The 18,810-nt window shown below is 42.2% G+C and overlaps 2 protein-coding genes across 4 annotated transcripts; one reads left to right on the top strand and one right to left on the bottom strand.

Annotated features, from left to right (window-relative positions):
• The first annotated feature begins 122 nt into the window (after positions 1–122).
• Positions 123–16,679, top strand: ppp4r1l (protein phosphatase 4, regulatory subunit 1-like). 3 transcript variants are annotated; one of them, XM_047332966.1, is made up of 21 exons: positions 123–267; positions 2,171–2,215; positions 2,762–2,891; positions 3,761–3,867; positions 4,053–4,195; positions 4,339–4,485; positions 5,121–5,228; positions 6,163–6,228; positions 6,460–6,618; positions 7,233–7,357; positions 7,895–8,415; positions 8,521–8,660; positions 8,706–8,882; positions 9,329–9,415; positions 9,555–9,740; positions 10,589–10,750; positions 10,972–11,072; positions 11,330–11,450; positions 12,273–12,407; positions 12,913–13,054; positions 14,113–16,679. In XM_047332966.1, exons 1-21 carry the CDS (start codon positions 261–263, stop codon positions 14,256–14,258), a joined length of 2,955 nt encoding a protein of 984 aa, XP_047188922.1. In that variant the 5' UTR covers positions 123–260; the 3' UTR covers positions 14,259–16,679. The 3 variants fall into 3 exon arrangements, with proteins under 3 accessions (XP_047188922.1, XP_035487523.2, XP_035487522.2); XM_035631630.2 differs by having other exon boundaries at positions 124–267; positions 8,521–8,882; XM_035631629.2 differs by lacking the exon at positions 123–267 and having other exon boundaries at positions 2,107–2,215; positions 8,521–8,882.
• Positions 16,486–18,262, bottom strand: LOC118309463 (pre-miRNA 5'-monophosphate methyltransferase). The gene is made up of 2 exons (XM_035631635.2): positions 18,044–18,262; positions 16,486–17,385 (listed from the first exon to the last, which is right to left on the bottom strand). The coding sequence occupies exons 1-2, from the start codon at positions 18,245–18,247 to the stop codon at positions 16,849–16,851; spliced, it is 741 nt and encodes a 246-aa protein (XP_035487528.1). The 5' UTR covers positions 18,248–18,262; the 3' UTR covers positions 16,486–16,848.
• Positions 18,263–18,810: the final 548 nt, after the last annotated feature.

The following is an 18,810-nucleotide window of genomic DNA, read 5'->3' as shown; positions in this document are numbered from 1 at the left end:
CACGCAAAGCCCACGGGCTCTCACTCATTCCGGTTTACGTCGAGTTTGTGTCCCAGCTCAGGGGCGCTTTATCGGCTGAGTCGTTTTAAGGTGTTTTTTTGTTTTGTTTTTTTTTTTAAGTATAACACGGCGGTGCACACACACCAGCACCAGGAAGTGCTCTCAGGAAGTAGTTTGCTGGCCTGTTTGAGTGACAGCTGTGCGGCGGTGACAGCCCCACACCGGGACGGCGGCCCCGCAGAGCCGAGCCAAGACACAAGATGGCAGGTAATGGCACTTTTTAGAATTGTGTTTTTTCTTCTCTACTTTCACGCTGGCGCCCAGAACGAGCGCGGTTCGCATTAGTCCGAGTCCAAACGGTTTTAAAAAAAAACGGGGCGACTCCGGCTCCGCCACCTTTGTGCTGCTCCCAGGCGAAGTGTTCCGCCTCAAGTCGAGCGAAAGGGTTGGACGAGCCGTGTTAGCACACTTAGCATCGCTAGCCAGCTAGCTAACCGAAGCTACTCCGCGCTATCGACATTGGCGACTTGGAAGCGACGCGCAAACGTCGAACGCCGCAGCACACGCCTGCCCCCGTTTGAACCACCCGTGTCGTTCGCACGCAAACTCCGGTGCGCGCCTCCTGTCGTGTTTATTACCGAACTGTTGTCATAGCGAAGGCTAGCGAGGTGACCTAGCTAACGTTAGCCAATTTGCTAAAGTCATTTCCAGCCATAATCTGACCAAATCCTCCCCTGTACCACGACAAAGGCGAAGATGTTTTGCACTTCGTCGACCCGCATGTCGCTGGTCGCGTTGCACCACTCGCGACGTCACACAGTCCGCCGTCGAAACACCACGTTTGTTGTGTCCTTTTCGAGATGGGACTTGTTTTTATATCAGGAGCACATTCCCTTGCTCGCCCGGCTGTAAACACAGACATTGGCCGACCCACCACGTTTCTGTTCCTGGGGACCTGTTTCTTGGCTTTTCTTTCGAGCACCCTGCCCCGCTGTTGGATAAGATGTAGGGTTGGGCTGCACTTTACTCGAATTAAGACAAGAAGTCTTCATTGTTGTTTCGGCACGTTATGTTATATCTCATTATGGTGGCAAGGCGTTTAAAAATCACGCCTTAAAAAAAAAGACTCTCTCATTTGTCTCATTCAGTGGACTGGATCATAATGAGAAGCAAAACTGGAAATATCATTTTCATCCAATAGGATAAGATTATTTTTTAGGAATTTTATTTGCAGCAATTTTAATAACCAATGAATACGTATATTTTCAAGCGTTGTGCATTGTTAAAATATGATAGCGATCCCTTTTATCTTCATGATTTTCTGGCCATTTTTAACAAAGCAATCAATTATTTAAGTAGTTGTTAACGAAAGTAATTGGGGAGTCGTAGCCCTAATTGGCAGAAAGGAATAGGAATATCATTTTATTGTGTCGCAAAAACTACCATAAGAAGAATACATATGAAGTGGTTTGTAAAATAAAACTATCATTCTGAGTTTGTGGGGATGACAAATTTAAATAAAGATCAATCAAAATGAGTATTTATAGTCTTAATAGTCTTTGGATTAATGGAAATATTGAGTCAATGGACTGTTTGACTTCCTTTCCCCTCAAGAAAGTGACATTTATTGCAGGATTTTTGTATTAGACTGCATTCATTTCTGATAGGTATTCCTAATAAACTGAACACCATGTACAGGAACATGTCTAGGGACCATAGTCATTTAATCTGATCCATTCTGTGAGATACAGCATCTATCTCGCTGTGTTTTAAGGATGTGTTCTTGAATATTCCACCTTATTGACTGGAGTAATAAAAAAAAACTTCATCTTAGACAGTAAATGTGTTTTTGAAAATGTTTCCTTCATGGGGGTTTCAGTAAAAAATAATACTTTGATTTACCGACTGCACATCACCAATCTAATAATGTTGTGTGAATGCGCCGAGTTTCACTTTTGCCAAGTGATTAATCAGTGTGACCATATTGATTTATTGTCAATGTTTTTGAAGGAGACTTTTTCCTTTCTTTGTCATTGGCAGCTTGTAAAACTGCCAACTCAAAATTGCTCTGACTTTGTAGGACAGAGTGGTGCAGAGACACAGTGAGGGTATGTTGATGATATGTTTGCCACCATGGACCCCCACCCCTCTAATTGCTTTATCCTTTCAGGTCTATCTTTATACTTTGAAGATGGCCATGATGATTTGGATGACTGTGAGTATCCCAGTTATTTTAATTCACTTAGATAACCCACATCAAACAATACCTGGATTAAAATGATTAATGCCTCGCATATACTGTATGTAGAACTTTGTTTTCCTTCCCTTCAGCAGGGAGGTATATATGCAATTGTCATCTGTTTGGGCAACCCCGTTCACCCGTGTGAAATTTAAAGCTGTCAACAGTATTTCAAGGTTTCACACCATGCTATTATTAGCAGTTATACTGACGAGCAATCCCTGATGTCTGCCTTAGCCAGGGTGATGAAACAGGGTTCGGATCCGACTGCAAAGCCAGTGTGTATTTATGGTTGGACGATCAAATGAATAATCAGTTAGACTTGAGCCCGTGTGGTTTATTCACCCATTGGAGGGTCTTCATTCCTGACATGTAGCCTGATTCAGTAGCATCAGCATGACACTGTAATTACTGTGGTTCATCTGTCAGTGTCCTCCTTGTTAGTTTTGTTTTTGTAGGCATTAGAGTTTAGTTTCTGACAATTTGTGTGACTGTAAAATTACTCTTCTCACCCTCCCACAGTTGGATTTGATGACTATGGTTCAGAGTGTGACGGCATCCGCATCACAGCTTTTCTCGATGCAGGACAGGACAACCTCACCCCTCTCGGGAGGCTAGAGAAGTATGCCTTCAGTGAGAATGTTTTTAACAGGTAAGTGGAGCCCTGTGCTCGGGCAACACCCACAAACAGACAACACTGCCTCATTCACTTGAACGTGCTTGTAGCTGATAGTGAGTGATTGATACAAATGCAGAATGAAGCGTAGAAAACACAAATGGTAGCAAACATTATGCCTTTAATCAGCTACAGTTTCAAGGATCAGTAACAATATGTTGTTATTTGACTTTCTTTTCTTCATAACTATTGAATTAATTGTATTCAGTCATGGATTATACTTCATAAATTGAGATGTGATACTGACACATTGTGCAATCTTAAAGTAATACCTGGGCATATGTTTTGCATAGTCGTCTGGACGTCTGCGTTCCTGCGTATTTACTAATCACATACCTGTGCTAACTCAGTACTGCAGGAATGTCAAAAGACTTGAAGTAAAGCCTCGGATGGATTGTGTCCATCTCAACATGGCATCACAGTGTTTTTCCACACAATCAGTTTCATAAAGAAAATGTATGTGCCAGTCAACATTGATATTAATGCCGGCTGCCACAAATAAATCATTGTGTGGAAAACATTTCATTATGTTGACTAAAGCAGACGGGTTTAATGGATATTTTTATCGTGTGCATGTTTAATATTTTGTTTATTAATGTGTGGATTTTATTCTCACAGTTCCTTCTACAAACATTTAATACTGCTGTTGTCCCTACGCAAACGTGTTCAGCTCCTGTCTTCATGCTTTTCATGCTCAGCTTTGCAGAGTTCAAGCCCTCCTGTCATTTTGAAGCACATGTGTATAATGCACCTGACAGCCCTGTCAGTGCTGTGCGTTACGCTCTTTGCACTTTGTAGGTATTGGCAGGCAGTCTTACTAACTTGAAGCTCCTGTTGCTTTCTAGGCAGATTGTGGCTCGTGGTCTGCTTGATGTGCTACGGGAGTTCAGTGACAATGAAAATGACTTTATCAGTGTCATGGAGACAGTTGCCAGAATGTCAGAAGATGGAGGTAGATGCATTTTCTTTTTTCATCCTATAAATCTGGCACAACCTTACTTTTTTTTTTATATGCATGATTAAATTCTTTCATGATTTAATTTCTACATGGTTGAATGTACATAAGATTTTTTTTGCCCTGTAATGCACGCCTAATATCTTTGTTCCTTAATTGTATAATGTGATGTGTATTCTCAGAGCCCACAGTGCGAGCTGAACTGATGGAGCAGGTCCCCAACATTGCCATGTTTTTACACGAGAGTCGGCCCAATTTCCCAGCCGCCTTTTCGAGATACTTGGTACCAATCGTAGTCCGGTATCTCACTGATCCAAATAACCAGGTAGGTGTCAAAATGACCAACTGTCTCACTTGTCATTCTGAAATATTTTTTTTTTTCTCAAATTAAATTAGAGAAGTTAAGTTTAAGATAACAGATTTATTTAATTTTTTTAATTGATTGTAAACTTCCTTCCATCTTTCCAGGTGCGGAAGACAAGCCAGGCGGCACTGCTCGTTCTGTTGGAGCAGGGCCTCATCTCTAAAGCTGACATGGAGACCAAAGTATGTCCAGTTCTGCTGGACCTCACAGAACCCAGCAGTGACGATGACTACAAAATAGAGGCTGTTGCTGTAAGTATATCCACTTGTGTTAGAATTGTCTGTTTTTCATTATCATGGCAATTAGCTTGAGTGAACTTTAACTGAACCACACGGTAGACCCAACCTAAAGACAGAGACTATGAAGACCTGGTTATTAATGTTTTTAAGTTTGATGCATCCAGGGTGGCACAGTGTTTTTTATATATTTTTTTTATTTTATTGCTTTATGGGAATCAGTCCTTGCCTGTGTGTATCGTCCAGTTAGTGGAGCATGACTGATGGCAGCTGAGATTGTTTTTTAATTGTATAAATAGAAAATGTTCACATGTTATTAAACTTTGAAAGTATGAACAACAGCTAATTTTAACGCCCACATTAAATGTGGTTATTATTTAAAGGCTCTCTTATTTATGTTGTTTTTAGGTGTTTGCTATTCTCCAATTCTCTTCACTCAATTTAAATGAGGTTTAGCCTCATTAAACACACAGCTTCACCTACTATATTACTCACACAATTCCTCTCCTCCCAAATGCTCCCTGTTGCTCCCGCAGTGGCAGATTGTTTAGCTTTCAAATGTTGAGCTAGTTTTCAGTCTGCAGTGCAGACTAGTTATGTAATGGAAGCTGTGATTGCACTAAGTGCTCCCCATATGTCTCCTCTTACAGATCATGTGTAAAGTCGTCACCATGTTAAGCAAAGACACAGTGGAGCATCTACTACTCCCACGTTTCTGTGACCTGTGCAGTGATGCCAGACTCTTCCAAGTCCGCAAGGTAACAACCTCCAAACCATGATTATCTCCTCCAACCAGAAGGTCACGATGGTTGTAACGCCCTGAAATTACTTAATGATCATGAACCTACACGATATTCTGTTTTCAACACATAGTCACAACTTGTGTGAGCTAGAGCTTAATTTAGTTTCGGGTGTTCCATGAGGATAAATTCAATAACTCTTTAGCCCACACTACGCTGTTGTTTACTGAGGAATGTTAATTCTCTGGTGTAACTGGTGCCAGTTGGGAAAGAGTTTAATTTTTTTAAAGAGCTGCAAAGCTGGTCAAATGTGGTGAATAGTGCTTTACCTCTTCATAATAATAATAATAATAATAATAATAATAATAATAAATTTCATTTATAGAGCACTTTTCATTTCTAAAAGCAATCTCAAAGTGCTACAAATAAATGTGTTGTTTCGCTTCTTACGCCCAGGATCTAAAATTGATGTAGTATAAATGTGTTAACCAGAGTTTCAATAATCACAACAAAACAAACTAAAACAAAATCCTTGTTTCATTCAGTGAGCCATCTGTTGTCAAACAGGATTTTCTATACAACTTTACATCGATTGAAGCCATCACATATGGTCTATTGTGGTTTTGTAGAGAAAATACAAAATTATTATTAAAAGTTAAGTAAAGTTGTGTATGTAGAGATCATATTAAAAATTTAAGATTTTTTTAAAGTTTGAAACTACAGGCAGTGTGATCTATAATTGCAAATCAATATTGTGTAGTTTGGCTTTTCTGATCAAAGTCCAGATGCACGAATCGATTTTCTGAACTCGGACGCATAATAATGCAAGTAAAAAAGATCCAGAGAACCCCAGGACATTACAAAAAAATGTCCTGTTATTATGGGATATTTATTTGGCGCTTTAGTTTTGTATCATTGTTCTTAAAATGTTTGCACTATTTATATTTCACAGGTCTGTGCAGCGAATTTCGGAGAGTTTTGTTCCATTGTGGGTCAAGAGGCCACAGAAAAACTACTGGTGAGAGACTTGAGACTCCATTTTCATCACTTATTTACATTTACTTCCCTGTGTAACATTAAAGTTAAGCATTGATTACCAGTGTTCTTCAAACTTCTCCTGAGTCAATACAAAATGTAGAACACATTGTATTTAGGGCATCTAGTTACCTATGTTTACTTGCTGTCAAGCCCTTCACAGTTAAAATCACTCATTGTTAAATTTACGCACTCGTTTCTTCTTGTAACGCAGATGGCCAAGTTTTTCGATCTGTGCTCAGACAGTCTTTGGGGGATCAGGAAAGCCTGTGCCGAGTGCTTCATGATGGTCTCCAATTCCACCTCTCCGGAGGTGCGACGTGCAAAGCTGTCCCCCCTTTTCATCAGTCTCATCAGTGACCAGTCCCGCTGGGTAAGACATGCACACAAAAACGCAGGAAAAAAATCCAAATTCATAAGCTTGCAAAAAAAAATGACTAGCGCATTTATGTGCAACTTCCTCTGTACTATGATGAAGCAGTTTTTGCTGAATCTAGAAAGTTTCCTTACCTCAGCACTATGTGCGCCCTTTCGTTTCTGGTTTTGAAGTTTGAACGTTGTTTATATGAATGTGTAAAATGAAGTGTTAAGATAAGCATGGGAAATATGAAACCGCTCTTAACTGGCAATTTTGCATACTTAAAAACACTCAAATTATCATAATCACTAAAAGTTGGAATGTGAGGTTCAGAAGTGTAACAGGTTGTTAAAGGCTATGCAGACTAAAGCTCAATTTATACTTCCTCTATTCAATATATATATGTGTTTGTGTGAGTGATTCCATGACATACAGGCCAACATTTTCTAGCATTTGGACAGTTTAGTCTGGATATGTTTGATCACACAGAACTGCACATTGTTCAATTGTCCACATCTGCATAATATTTTAATATTTAACTTTATTTTAACTAATTTGATTGATTGGCCTAAAAAAACTATTTTGTAGTAACAATGAAACTCAGAGATTCCTTCCTGCTCCACTTCCAGGTGCGCCAGGCTGCCTTTCAGTCACTGGGACGTTTCATCTCCACCTTTGCCAACCCCTCCAGCACAGGCCTTCACTTCAGAGAGGACGGTGCCTTACTAGAGCTCCCCAGGTGTACATTGGATGGGTAAGGCCACCCGACCCTCATCACTGCTGCAACAACAGACACAAGATGTTTCTTTGTGTCTGTTCACATAAAAACGGAGTGCATGTTCTGTTTTTTGTCTATTTTGGGTCACAGTGTTGAAATTTTATTTAGTGGACACTTGTTGGTTCAGACAGTTATTATAACAAAACGCAGTGGCACTAAACACGTTTCAGTTTGTGTCGGCACAGCTGCATCATTGCATAATTGTCACGATGAATCATGCTCGTAATCGCTGAGCTTAATAAGGGCAGACCAGTTTTGTCTTTTGGCTTAAAGGTTTATCTGCAGTAACAAGGAAATAAAAAGGCATTGAAGCTGACAAATATGCATTGTACCGGGAAAAACCCATGTTACCCCCATAGAGGTACTTTGTAGAGTTTGAAATTTACTCTTGGCTTTGGGCATGCAGCTAATGCTCAACATTTACAAAGAGGCTTATGACAAGATAAGGTACATATGATTATGTGTAAGATATAAGGATTAACTTAGGTCTTCATATTCTGTTACTTATTTCAGCAACTGCTCCCTAAACTCCCTGAACTGCTCCGACATCACCGGCTGCCACACGGAAAGAACCATCGCTCACACACCTCCCAACCAGGACGGCCGCGCGACACCGTCTCCAGAGCATGTGTCAACAGCTGACGGCGAGGACATGCACAACTTTGATGACAACCACGCTTCTGTTCCCGGGGGGTTGCAGGGTGGTTACACCCGCACCGTCTCAAACAGCAACGGCAGGCCTATGACGACAAACAACACCAAGAACACAAAAGAGAAGGAACAGACAGACGAGAACTTTAATTCTTTCAACTACTGGAGGTCTCCGTTACCAGACATCAGCGGGGAACTGGAGATGCTAAGTTGTCCAACATCAGAGGAAGCGAGGAAGAGAGAAAGAGAGGAGGAGGAGGAGGAGGAGGAACCTGAAGATAATTGTCCTAATTCCATGTCCAGTCATGGCAAATCCACCAGTGACCAGATCCAGAAGGTTTTGGACTGTTTGCAACCGCACATGGATGACCCTGATGTGCAAGGTGAGTGTACAGAGCCGGACTATCTGAGAACTACGTTATCACTGTATTTATTTTAGCACGGCGTTGGCACATGGATTGAACTTTGCATCTGTAATTTACCTCCAGCTCAAGTCCAGGTCTTGTCGGCAGCTCTGAAGGCCGCCCAGCTCGACAGTCCAGCTGACGACAGCCCAACAGACGACAGCCCAACCGAACCCCAGTTAGAGGTGATGCCTGAGAGCACGTCTGAGGAGAGCACGTCTGAGGAGAGCACGTCTGAGGAGGGCCCGTCTGAGGAGAGCCCATCTGAGGAGAGCACATCTGTGGAAGTTCAGTCAGAGAGCGAGGAGAGCCCCACAGAAGAGGAGCAAACGATGGAGACGCTTCCCGATTCCGATTCGAGCCCCGTCCAGGAGCAAGGAGACGAAGAGACGCAGACTGAGCCCCAGGAGGACCAGGAAGACTCTCCTCGTAACTCACCTGTTCTAGTACGAGACTATTCAGATTATATTATAATATTTCTGAACAGATGTACTGAGTAGCTGGGATCATACTTGTTGGAAGGGGTTTAATCTGAGTTCTGCTGTTTGTAACTACAGCGAAGGATTTATTTTTTTTCCCATTGAAATTTCCACCACAGAATGAGACATGTATCATACGTGATCATGCTGCTGACACAGGATACTTATTCTGACTTGTAGCAGCTCTAGAGATCGTTTCTACAAGCAGGATAGTGCTGAGCTCTTGTTTTTTTGTTTGTTGATCTGTTTTTCTCCAGCTAAGAGATTTGTATCCCCTCTGATCCCACGACACACAATTCGAAATCCAGTACTCATTCATGTCTTGCGTATTTATGGAGAACAAATGAAAGAATGACAAAAAGTACACGTCTTTAATCGGTACCTTGCTTGTTTGGTGTGTGTGTTTTCCTCAGGAGTCTGAACTAATCGAGAGAGTTGAGGAGGAGGGAAAGGATGACTTTGCTCACAGTCCATTGTCAGAGGAGAAGCCTAAAATCCAGGTCAGTAAGCATTTCTCTCTCACGTCATGTAAATATTGATCTGCTCCTTACTGTTGTTATTGATTAGCCCTGACATGTATTATTTAAATACCTTTTCCCTGTTCCTCTTTGGTCATCAAACTCTTTTTTATCTCCGCAGAATGTCATCCCCCAGCAGCTGTTGGATCAGTATCTCTCCATGACGGACCCGGCCCGGGCCCAGACGGTGGATACAGAAATAGCCAAACACTGTGCCTTCAGCCTGCCCGGGGTCGCGCTCACTTTGGGACGACAGAACTGGCACTGCCTCAAGGACACGTATGAAACCCTCGCTACTGACGTGCAGGTAAGCAGAGAAATGTGTGATGGGGGCTTACAGTTTCCACTGCATCAAAAATGTAAGCCATATTATTACAGAATGATTTACTATATATTTAAACGTAAGGATAAGTAATTTAGGGGGTTTGCTGTTAGAGGATTATAGGTGTATAGTCATAGCCTGTTTCACAATAATAAGATGAAATCATGTAGCGTTTCAGTATTGGATCATCTTGTTGTCCGCCCAATGGTAATTTATTGATCTGTTCATCTGTTGAAATGATCAAAATCCAACTATTAAAAAGAAACAGCAGTAGCTTTGTGCTTTACTGAAGAATTCTGTGTTGAGTTGTACATGTTCATGGATTAATATTAGATATTCAGATGTTATTCCACAAACCCTAGAGACCATAAAACTAGAATCCATCTTGCGATGGGATCACATCTGCTTGTGTGTGACTCACAAGGTGAAAACAATAAGTCATGGTTGGTAGTTGGTTGTGTAAGTTCATTACTGGACTGGGATGTGATGAAGAAATGGAATCTAGCAAAGTGAGTTATTGCGTCACAGCAGCAGTGACAGAATCATGACGCTCAGCCACTCGGTTCCTCATCACCTGATCACAGAAACGAATGTCACTGTTGGCTCAAACAACATCGAAGTGGACTGCTACCAGTGACTGAGGGGTTCAGATGAATGACCAGTTTCTCAAGTCATTTATTTTATTACTTTATCAATAATTATAAATACAACTAGAATAAACACTCAGCAGAGCACAAACATTGGCTCCTATAAGATTTTGTTTTGCTTATTTAAAAAAAAAAAGCAATTTAAAAGAATTTGCCATAATAATTTAGTGTTTCTCCCTCTCTCAGTGGAAGGTGCGACGCACGCTGGCTTTCTCCATCCATGAGCTGGCGGTTATCCTCGGAGACCAGCTGACGGCGGCTGATCTGGTTCCCATCTTCAACGGTTTCCTCAAAGACCTGGACGAGGTCCGCATCGGCGTGCTCAAACATCTGTACGACTTCCTCAAGGTAAGATTCTACTGCTGGTCCAAATGTGAAAATACTTTCTGAGAGTAATATTATTACGTTTTCTTAAGCCAGAAGACTTTGTTTTGCCATATAAGGCCTTTGCAGCACACTTGTTATGAATATGATGACTAAAGGGACTGAACCAGTTTTGATCAGTTGCTGTACAATTGACGTAAGGCAGCAGATAACTAAGCTGCTACATGTGCGTCTCCTTGTTGCAGCTGCTGCACGCAGAAAAGAGAAGAGAATATCTGTACCAGCTGCAGGAGTTCATGGTGACGGACAACAGTCGCAACTGGAGATTCAGATACGAGCTGGCAGAGTACGTCTCCATTTTTCCTCTCCCAGTCGGGAAGGAATTTTGAAATGTATATTTTGAGCGTCCTGCTCATTGACAGAATGTCAGCGCTGAATTCGTCTCCTGTAACATTGTGTGTTGGTTTGATATGATTCTGTCGTTGCGTTACTGTCCGTATAAATGAAACAGTTTATTTACGCATTTGAAATGTAATTTACTATAATGTTCTACAATTTTAAAGAAGGTTTGTATAACCCTTGTGTTTTCCCGTCTCCTTCCAGGCAGCTGATCTTGATCATAGAGTTGTACAGCCACTATGACGTGTATGACTACCTCAGACAGATAGCACTCACACTCTGCTCTGACAAAGTCTCAGAGGTCAGGTGGATCTCCTACAAACTGGTACGTTTTATATTTTTTCTTCCTCTACCGATGTAGGGAACATCTGGTGAAGGAAAAAAACCATTAGCAGCTTGTTGTAGATGGTCGGCTCAGCAAAAACAATGGAAAAATCTGAGACAAAGGGGAAATGAGTCACACAGATGGATGATGTTCAGTATGCGTTGTTATGAGACAAAGTAATGCCCTGACAGATGGCTGTGCCTGATCATTTTAGCTTGGCTTCAGAGACACTGGATAGTAGTTACAGTCACTTGTGCTAAGTTCTCATTTGTTTAACGAATAGTTGGACATTTTAGTTATCCCTCCTTTTTCTCTCCTTGATGAGAAACACTTGGTCATTATCACATTCTGACTCGTGTTGTATTAGGAGACCACTGCTTCCCTCCAAGAAATAATCTATAACAAAACTAACCATAAACCCACAAAGTTTTGGTTTAATGTGTTAATTTCTGTATGGATTTATATAAATGAAATGCAGTGTTTTGTTCCTTTTGGAAAGAGATAGTCATTCCCCTTGTTTCCAGTCTTTATGCTAAGCTGAGCTAGCAGGCTGCTGACATAAGTTTCATATTTTCATTTGAAATGAATCAATCTTCTCAAATAAATCTCACCATTAAGGTCGAAAGGATATTTTGTAAAATGTTGAACTATTCTTTTATATGCAGATGAAAGTGTAAAGTTTTCATTATAGCTTCTGCAGCCGGTATCTCATATTGCTTTCTCATACTCTGTGAGACCCTGGACTTGATGCACATTTTTTTTCTTTTTTATAGTGTAGGTCTAAGAAACGTACATTGTTAACGGCACCTACCATATTTTCAGGTTGTAGAGATCCTCCAGAAGCTGTATGCATGTGGTGCTGACGATCTGGGCCTGAACTTCATCAACGAGCTCACCGTCAGGTTCTGCCACTGTCCCAAGTGGGTCGGGAGGCAGGCGTTTGCCTTCATCTGCCAGGTCTGTTGTGTTCATATCTCACATTGCTTTGCACCAAATGGTGGGGCAGCAGCTGCTGTATCGTCTCTGTATCTGTTTTTTCAGTTCTGTATGTAGCTGTTTGAGTGCTTGTCTGATTATAGTCTGATGGTTTTCTAAGATTTCTTTAGGCAAATAGAAATGAAATCACAAATTATTATTTGCTAGTTTGAATCACATTTTTGTTTCTTGGAACATTTCCATGTTGAGTAATACTTCATGCTCACTTCGTGCAGACAGAACACTGTCTTTCTCTTCATGCAGTTACGACGTTAGTCACATTCTTATCTGTCGTCAGGTTGGGTAACTCCAGCTATGTAATATGCCGATAGCCTTGTGGGGAAACTCTTTTGTTCAGGAGCCTGTTTCTCAACCGTTCTGTCTGATGAGATATTCTCGATCTGTCGTAGTTTGTAGCACCTGTGAACAAAGCGCCGTCACACCAACCTGTTTGAGTGACTGTCTTCTTTGTTTCCTTATATTTCAGGCCATAGTGGAGGAGGACTGTATGCCCATGGAGCAGTTCAGTCAGCACCTCCTGCCCAGCCTCCTCAGCCTCTCATCAGACCCAGTGGCGAACGTCCGCGTACTGGTGGCCAAGGCACTACGACAGAGTGTCATGGAGAAAGGTACAAAGCAAAGGAACCCAGTGACTTTTGTCACCTTTTTTTAAAGGGATAGTTACATCTTCAGAAATGCACTGATTCTCTGTAAAACTCACAACCTGTCTGCTTTACAGTACATCCTAGGTTCACTTGCTTCAAGGTCTCGTACTGCACTGAAGCTTAGTTCAGTTACTTTAAGATAATCAAGATATATAAGATAGTTGTGTCAAATGAGTAAATCTAAAATGTAAATTTAGGTTATACCTCGATTAATGAGCTGTAGAGGTGCTGGTAGCCGTTTCCCTGTGCTTCGTGTCTTTATGCTAAGCTAAGATGCTCACCTCCTGGCTCTAGGTCCATACCTCAACACTGATATGGCAGTGGTACTTCTCATTAAACTCTGGGCAAAAAAAGTGAAATGGTGTTTCCATATTTGCAAAATATTGACCTATGCCTTTTTAAGGAAGAAATATGGATCAGAACAGCAGGCTGTGTGGTCACAGGAAGCTGCTAATGATAATGCTAAATGCTGAAAGTGGTGTATAGTATAGCGGCTCTCAGAAATGCACTGACATCCAGACATTTTCCTTAACTTTTCCGGAGAGACTGTATGTGAGAACGCAAACGTTGCTCCAGACATTTTCTGGAACTTTTCCTGTTGCCGTTCTAAAATTTCCAGGCGCCACCCCTCGCGTGAATGATCTGGAAATGTTCCTGTTGTTGTGAACGTGTCTGACTCTGGAAAATGCCCCCAATGGACCCAATTTTCCTGGCATTTTCAGAAGTTGATGTCTGAAAAGCTTGAGTTAGAAGTGGAGAACAGTCACAAAATCAATGAACTACCCCAAAACACACAAAGAGCTTCAATTAGCGATGATAAGCTGCTGTTGTGGCACAGTAACACTATAGTGAACTGAATGTGTTTTATTACACATATTAAGAGGTGTGTTACCTCATCTGTCAAATGTTACATATTCTTGCTTTAGCACTTTGCTCTGATCCTGTTTCTCTCACACCTACGCTACAGCTTTTTGCTGGTAAGTTTTTACTGTTACTAAAGGAGTCTTGTTCTTGTTTTGCAGCTTATTTCAAGGAGCCGGGCTGTGCCTACTCTGACGAGCTGGAGGAGACCGTGATGGCCCTGCAGTCCGACAAGGACCGGGACGTCCGCTTCTTTGCCAGCCTGGACCCAAACAAAGGCCTGATGGACACTGCTCCTTTGATCTAGCATCCGCCCCCCCAACTCCTGTTACAGCCCACCTGCCTGTCTACCTACTTGTCTGTCTGTCTGACTGACGCACAGTCAGTGCAAACCTGCAAACACCAGCAACCGACCAGATACCCCCCATCCCTCCCGACCACACGCCTGCTGGGCAGACCTGCACCAACGACCACTTGAGAATCATGTCAGCTGTTCAGATTAAAGCATAAAGTATGATCATGCTCAAGCAAACGCAGCGCAGTCTCTGGTTGGGCACTACACAGCACACGTGACATTCACAACACAAAACAATACGCATACTTCTCAGAGTTTTCAGGAAATGAGCAGGACTCTGAAGTCGGCTGCGTCACTTTGTGGGAGCTGCCGTATTTCCGCCTGAACTTTTTCTCACCCTTCCACTCTTAACAACATTGACTCAACCCTTCCCCAGTCACAGATTTGTAAAACTACAACGGGCTCTTTCTCTCCAAAGCTAACTGTAAGCTTGATACGGGATTGCTGAATTGATTTTATCATTTTCCTTATTGCTCCTTCTTGTGGATTTCTTAACGAACAAGCGGGCGAGGCCCGTCTGACTCTTGACGTGTGCACTAACTCAGGGGGAACTCATCTGAACCTAAACAGCATTATTAGCTTACATGATAAGCAGCAGCTCCTGGATCCCTGGTGAAAAAAAGAAAAGAAAAGAAACTACAGCTGTCTGAGCAACAGACCAGCCGAACCAAGTAGCTCTGCTGGTGTGTCTCGCCTCATTTCCTCTCAAACGCCTCGTGTCTGAGACGTCCTCCATCTTGTGAGATGTCCTCTGGGTTATTGTCTACTTCCCTTCCACCCCCCCCCCCCCCCCCTTCTGCATTTGTTCACCTGGTCTTCATGCACACTGAAACCACTACTACTGCATAGAAGGAACAGTGATTCTGCCACTCAGCGTTACTCTTGATTAAAACCATATCTTGGACATTTTATTTTTTAAATATCTTAATGAACTGTTGACCCCCCCCCCCCCCCCCTCTGAAAAATCTGTGTCTGTTTACCAAAAATGTGACACAGCGCGTCTCTCGAACGGCAGGAGACGAATGAAATACCTCTGTGTGGACGTGACCGGCCAGTGTGCTGTACATGTAGAGAGGCGTCCACGGCTCTAACAGACGCTGAATGTCCTCGATTGGTGAATTCTCCCTGAGTGATTCTGTGCCGACGACTTAAAAACATCTTTTTAACAAGGGCTCACGACGATGCGCCACAGGGCGACGTCAAACTCAGAGAAGAGGGAGAAAGCAAGCACACTGTTGGATTATGCATGCATGCCCACTTCCACGACCCCCCCCCCCCCCCCCCCCCCCCATTATTGTGTATAGTCTATTCCATTTCTTTAAGGTTGACCTCCTGATCTGAATTATGTGACCATTGTAGCTTTCGGTGAATCTCACTGACCAGTTGTACAGAAGGGTTTTAGGAACGGCGGTTGTATTAGCAGACTGAAAGGACAACTGATCCTTGTTTCCCCATCTTGGCGGAATGATTTCAGTATGAGTTTTCTCTCAAAATGATGCTACTCTTTGTACAGCTTAAACCTGTGGAGAACGGTGTGTGTTTATGGAACCAAGGCCAGTGTAGTCTGGGTTTTTAACCCATCGCGATGTGTGAATATTGGGAGCAGTCACCAAGTCACTTTTTTTAGTTTCTTGAGCTCGTTTGTTTTCCTCAGCTGTAAATGATAACAACCACCCAGCCCTCCCCCCCCCCCTTATTTTTTTAAAAATTTTTTGAACATAGACATAACTTGAGAACTTAAGATGATTGTGGTGTGCTGTGCATCTCAAGTCTTTCTTCCTTCGAAAGGAGAGATCACTGCGGTAATGGCGGTGTCTGCTCATCTCATCTGTCTGCAATTTGTGTCCATCTCATTTTTATGTAGTAGAACAGTTAATATATACATTTTATGAGAATTATTTTTCTTTTTCAATTATGCACCACTGTTCAAAGATTTTATATCCTAACTTTACAAAATTTACAACCTTTGTAATATTCAATGGTTTCTTTTAAAAAGACATTTTATGTAATGTTATTTTTAGTATTCTGTAATTAAAATGATGAAAATTACAATGTGGTGCTCAAGTTTGTTTTGGGTGATAGCACATTCATTAAGTGAAGAGTAGCTTTTAATAAAATACATCAGGGTTGAGGCAGATACATTACATTTAAGTGCTTGTGTTAATGAATGACAACCTGATTAATGGCATTTTTATTTTTTATTTCTGAAGTAAAAAATCTTTGGGTTTTGGGCTGGTGGGTCAGACAAAAAAATGTATCACCAGTTCCTACAGCCTAATGTGACGTCTTCAGTTTATTTCGTATGTCAAATCCAAGAGATTACATGAATACTCTGTTAAGACAAAGATAAATACAGATCTTCATATTTCTGAAGCTGGAACCGGTGAAGTTGTTTTTATGATAAACTGATGCTAAGTAATGTTTGAATAATGAGACCCTGTTTTCTCCCATTCCCCACATTTGTCTCTGTGGCTTTGTCTTCCCTGATCATCTCCCTGCAGCTCCTGTGCAGCAGATGAAAACCTGACTCTCCCTCCCGTCCTCATCTCCTCCTGAACAGCAGCAGTTTTCGGTCCCATACGGTGCTGCCGTAACTCTGGATGAGCTCCATGCCGCAGTGTCCCTCCAGATGCTCCCTGGCGTGTTCTGCCATGTCCCCCCGAATCTTCAGCGTCTTGAAGTTGTCAAAGTCGGAGCGGCCCAGCTTCCTCAGCCGCCGGGCAGCCGAGCGGTAGCACTTCCAGGGCTGGGCCTCCAGCAGGAGGTGCTGGCTGATGGAGGCCAGGCGAGAGAGGAGCTTCAGCAGGCCCGAGTCTCCTTGGTTTAAGTGGACCCACATGGTGACGGCCAGGCACAGACTCAGGTGGAAGTGAGAGCAGCCACGTCCGGTGAGGTAATCCTGCAGCTGCTCGGTGTCCGTAGTGATGTCCAGAGGGATGAAGGAGATGCTGCCGGGCAGAGGGTTGGCCTGCTGAGCCCGCTCGATCAGAGCCTCGTCCAGGTCGAAGCCCAGGAGATGAACGTCCACTTCACACACGGGCTCCTCCACCACATGCTTATAAAAGGCTACACTCAGGTCCTGTCATACAGAGTGAAACAAAGAGGACAGCCATGTTTATTTTAAAGGGACAATCCACCAATTTGACACGAAGTTGTTTGTACTCATTACTATTACACAAAAACAAAAAAGTTGTATGACTTCTGCAGCTTTGAGGGAAGTGTGGAAAAAAACAGACCGATGTCATCAGGCTTTAATGAAAGACTTGTCTGTTGCATTGTGGGAAATGTAGGACCCAAGGTTAGGAGTAAAAGTCAGGATATCTCGGCCTCTGCCACTTAAAGTTTTACCATTCACATTTAAATGATGCTCACAAGTCGCTTATTCCACATGTCATTATGGAATATAAAATGACATGACGTGTTATGGCGGAGTACCAAATGCATCACAGGTAAGTCTGTATGAAACGGCATCAAATGTACATGGAGAACTACTGGTAACTGATTGTACTACTGCACTATTTCTACTGTTAATATTTTCAAGTAACTTCTTTAAATTATTATTCTTATTCTCTATATTTTTTGCAATTCGTATATTTTACATTTAATTGTATAGATATTGTATATATTTTTAAAGTGCGCTGTGTGAAACGTGCTGCTGTTACACCGTAATTTGCCAGCTTGGGATAGTAGTTCTCATAGTTCAGAGACCGGAACTGTAAATCCAGAGACTCTCGTACCCCTGAATTACAGCCCACGTCCAGCATCAGTGTGGTCCCGTGTCCGCGGCCGTAACCTAGATCCTGGAGGAGTGTGGCTGGAATCAGGCTCAGGCGGTTCTCCGGAGGGTTGAAGGTGTAATAGTTGATGAAGTTGCCATACGGAGCTGCTCCTGGATCATTAGTTTCATCAACAGAATCACCGCCCGGCGAACATGTTGCCATTGTACTGCGCGTCTCTCAAATGCTTCCGGGTGGAAACAATAATCAGCAGTCGAATTGAACCATTATGTGTTATTTCGGCCACTTGTGACTAAAGGAGATGTTATGATCCAGGATATTTCATTTCACTATGGTATGAATAGAATATACGTTTCTATCTATGATCAAAAGGATTTTTAAACCACAAAGCAGACCGCAGGTAGTGAGAGAGAGGTAAGGCACATATATACTGCTTGCGCACTCTGCAGAACTTCATCGAGAATCGCCACAATTTTATGTTTTCCTCCGTATCAAAGTAATTTATACAGAGTTGACAGTACTTTTAATTTTACACTGCAATCAAGAACTACCAATAACTAGATCGGCGAACTTAAATTTCCAACTGCTTTATTAGCAGCACAAATAACCTGCATCATATATCACCACCATGTATAATTTCCTATTTGAACAATTGTGTATAATCCTGTATAATCCTGTTCATACTGTATATATATGTATATATTTGTGTGCGCGTTTCCTTGTGTTTATGTATATCCTCTGCTCTGTATATAGTATTTATATACCTT

The sequence above is a fragment of the Scophthalmus maximus genome, chromosome 6 (genome assembly GCF_022379125.1).
Source record: "Scophthalmus maximus strain ysfricsl-2021 chromosome 6, ASM2237912v1, whole genome shotgun sequence".
Taxonomy (NCBI): domain Eukaryota; kingdom Metazoa; phylum Chordata; class Actinopteri; order Pleuronectiformes; family Scophthalmidae; genus Scophthalmus; species Scophthalmus maximus.
The sequence above is the reverse complement of the archived record's forward strand: the minus strand, read 5'-3'. Positions and strand labels throughout refer to the sequence as shown.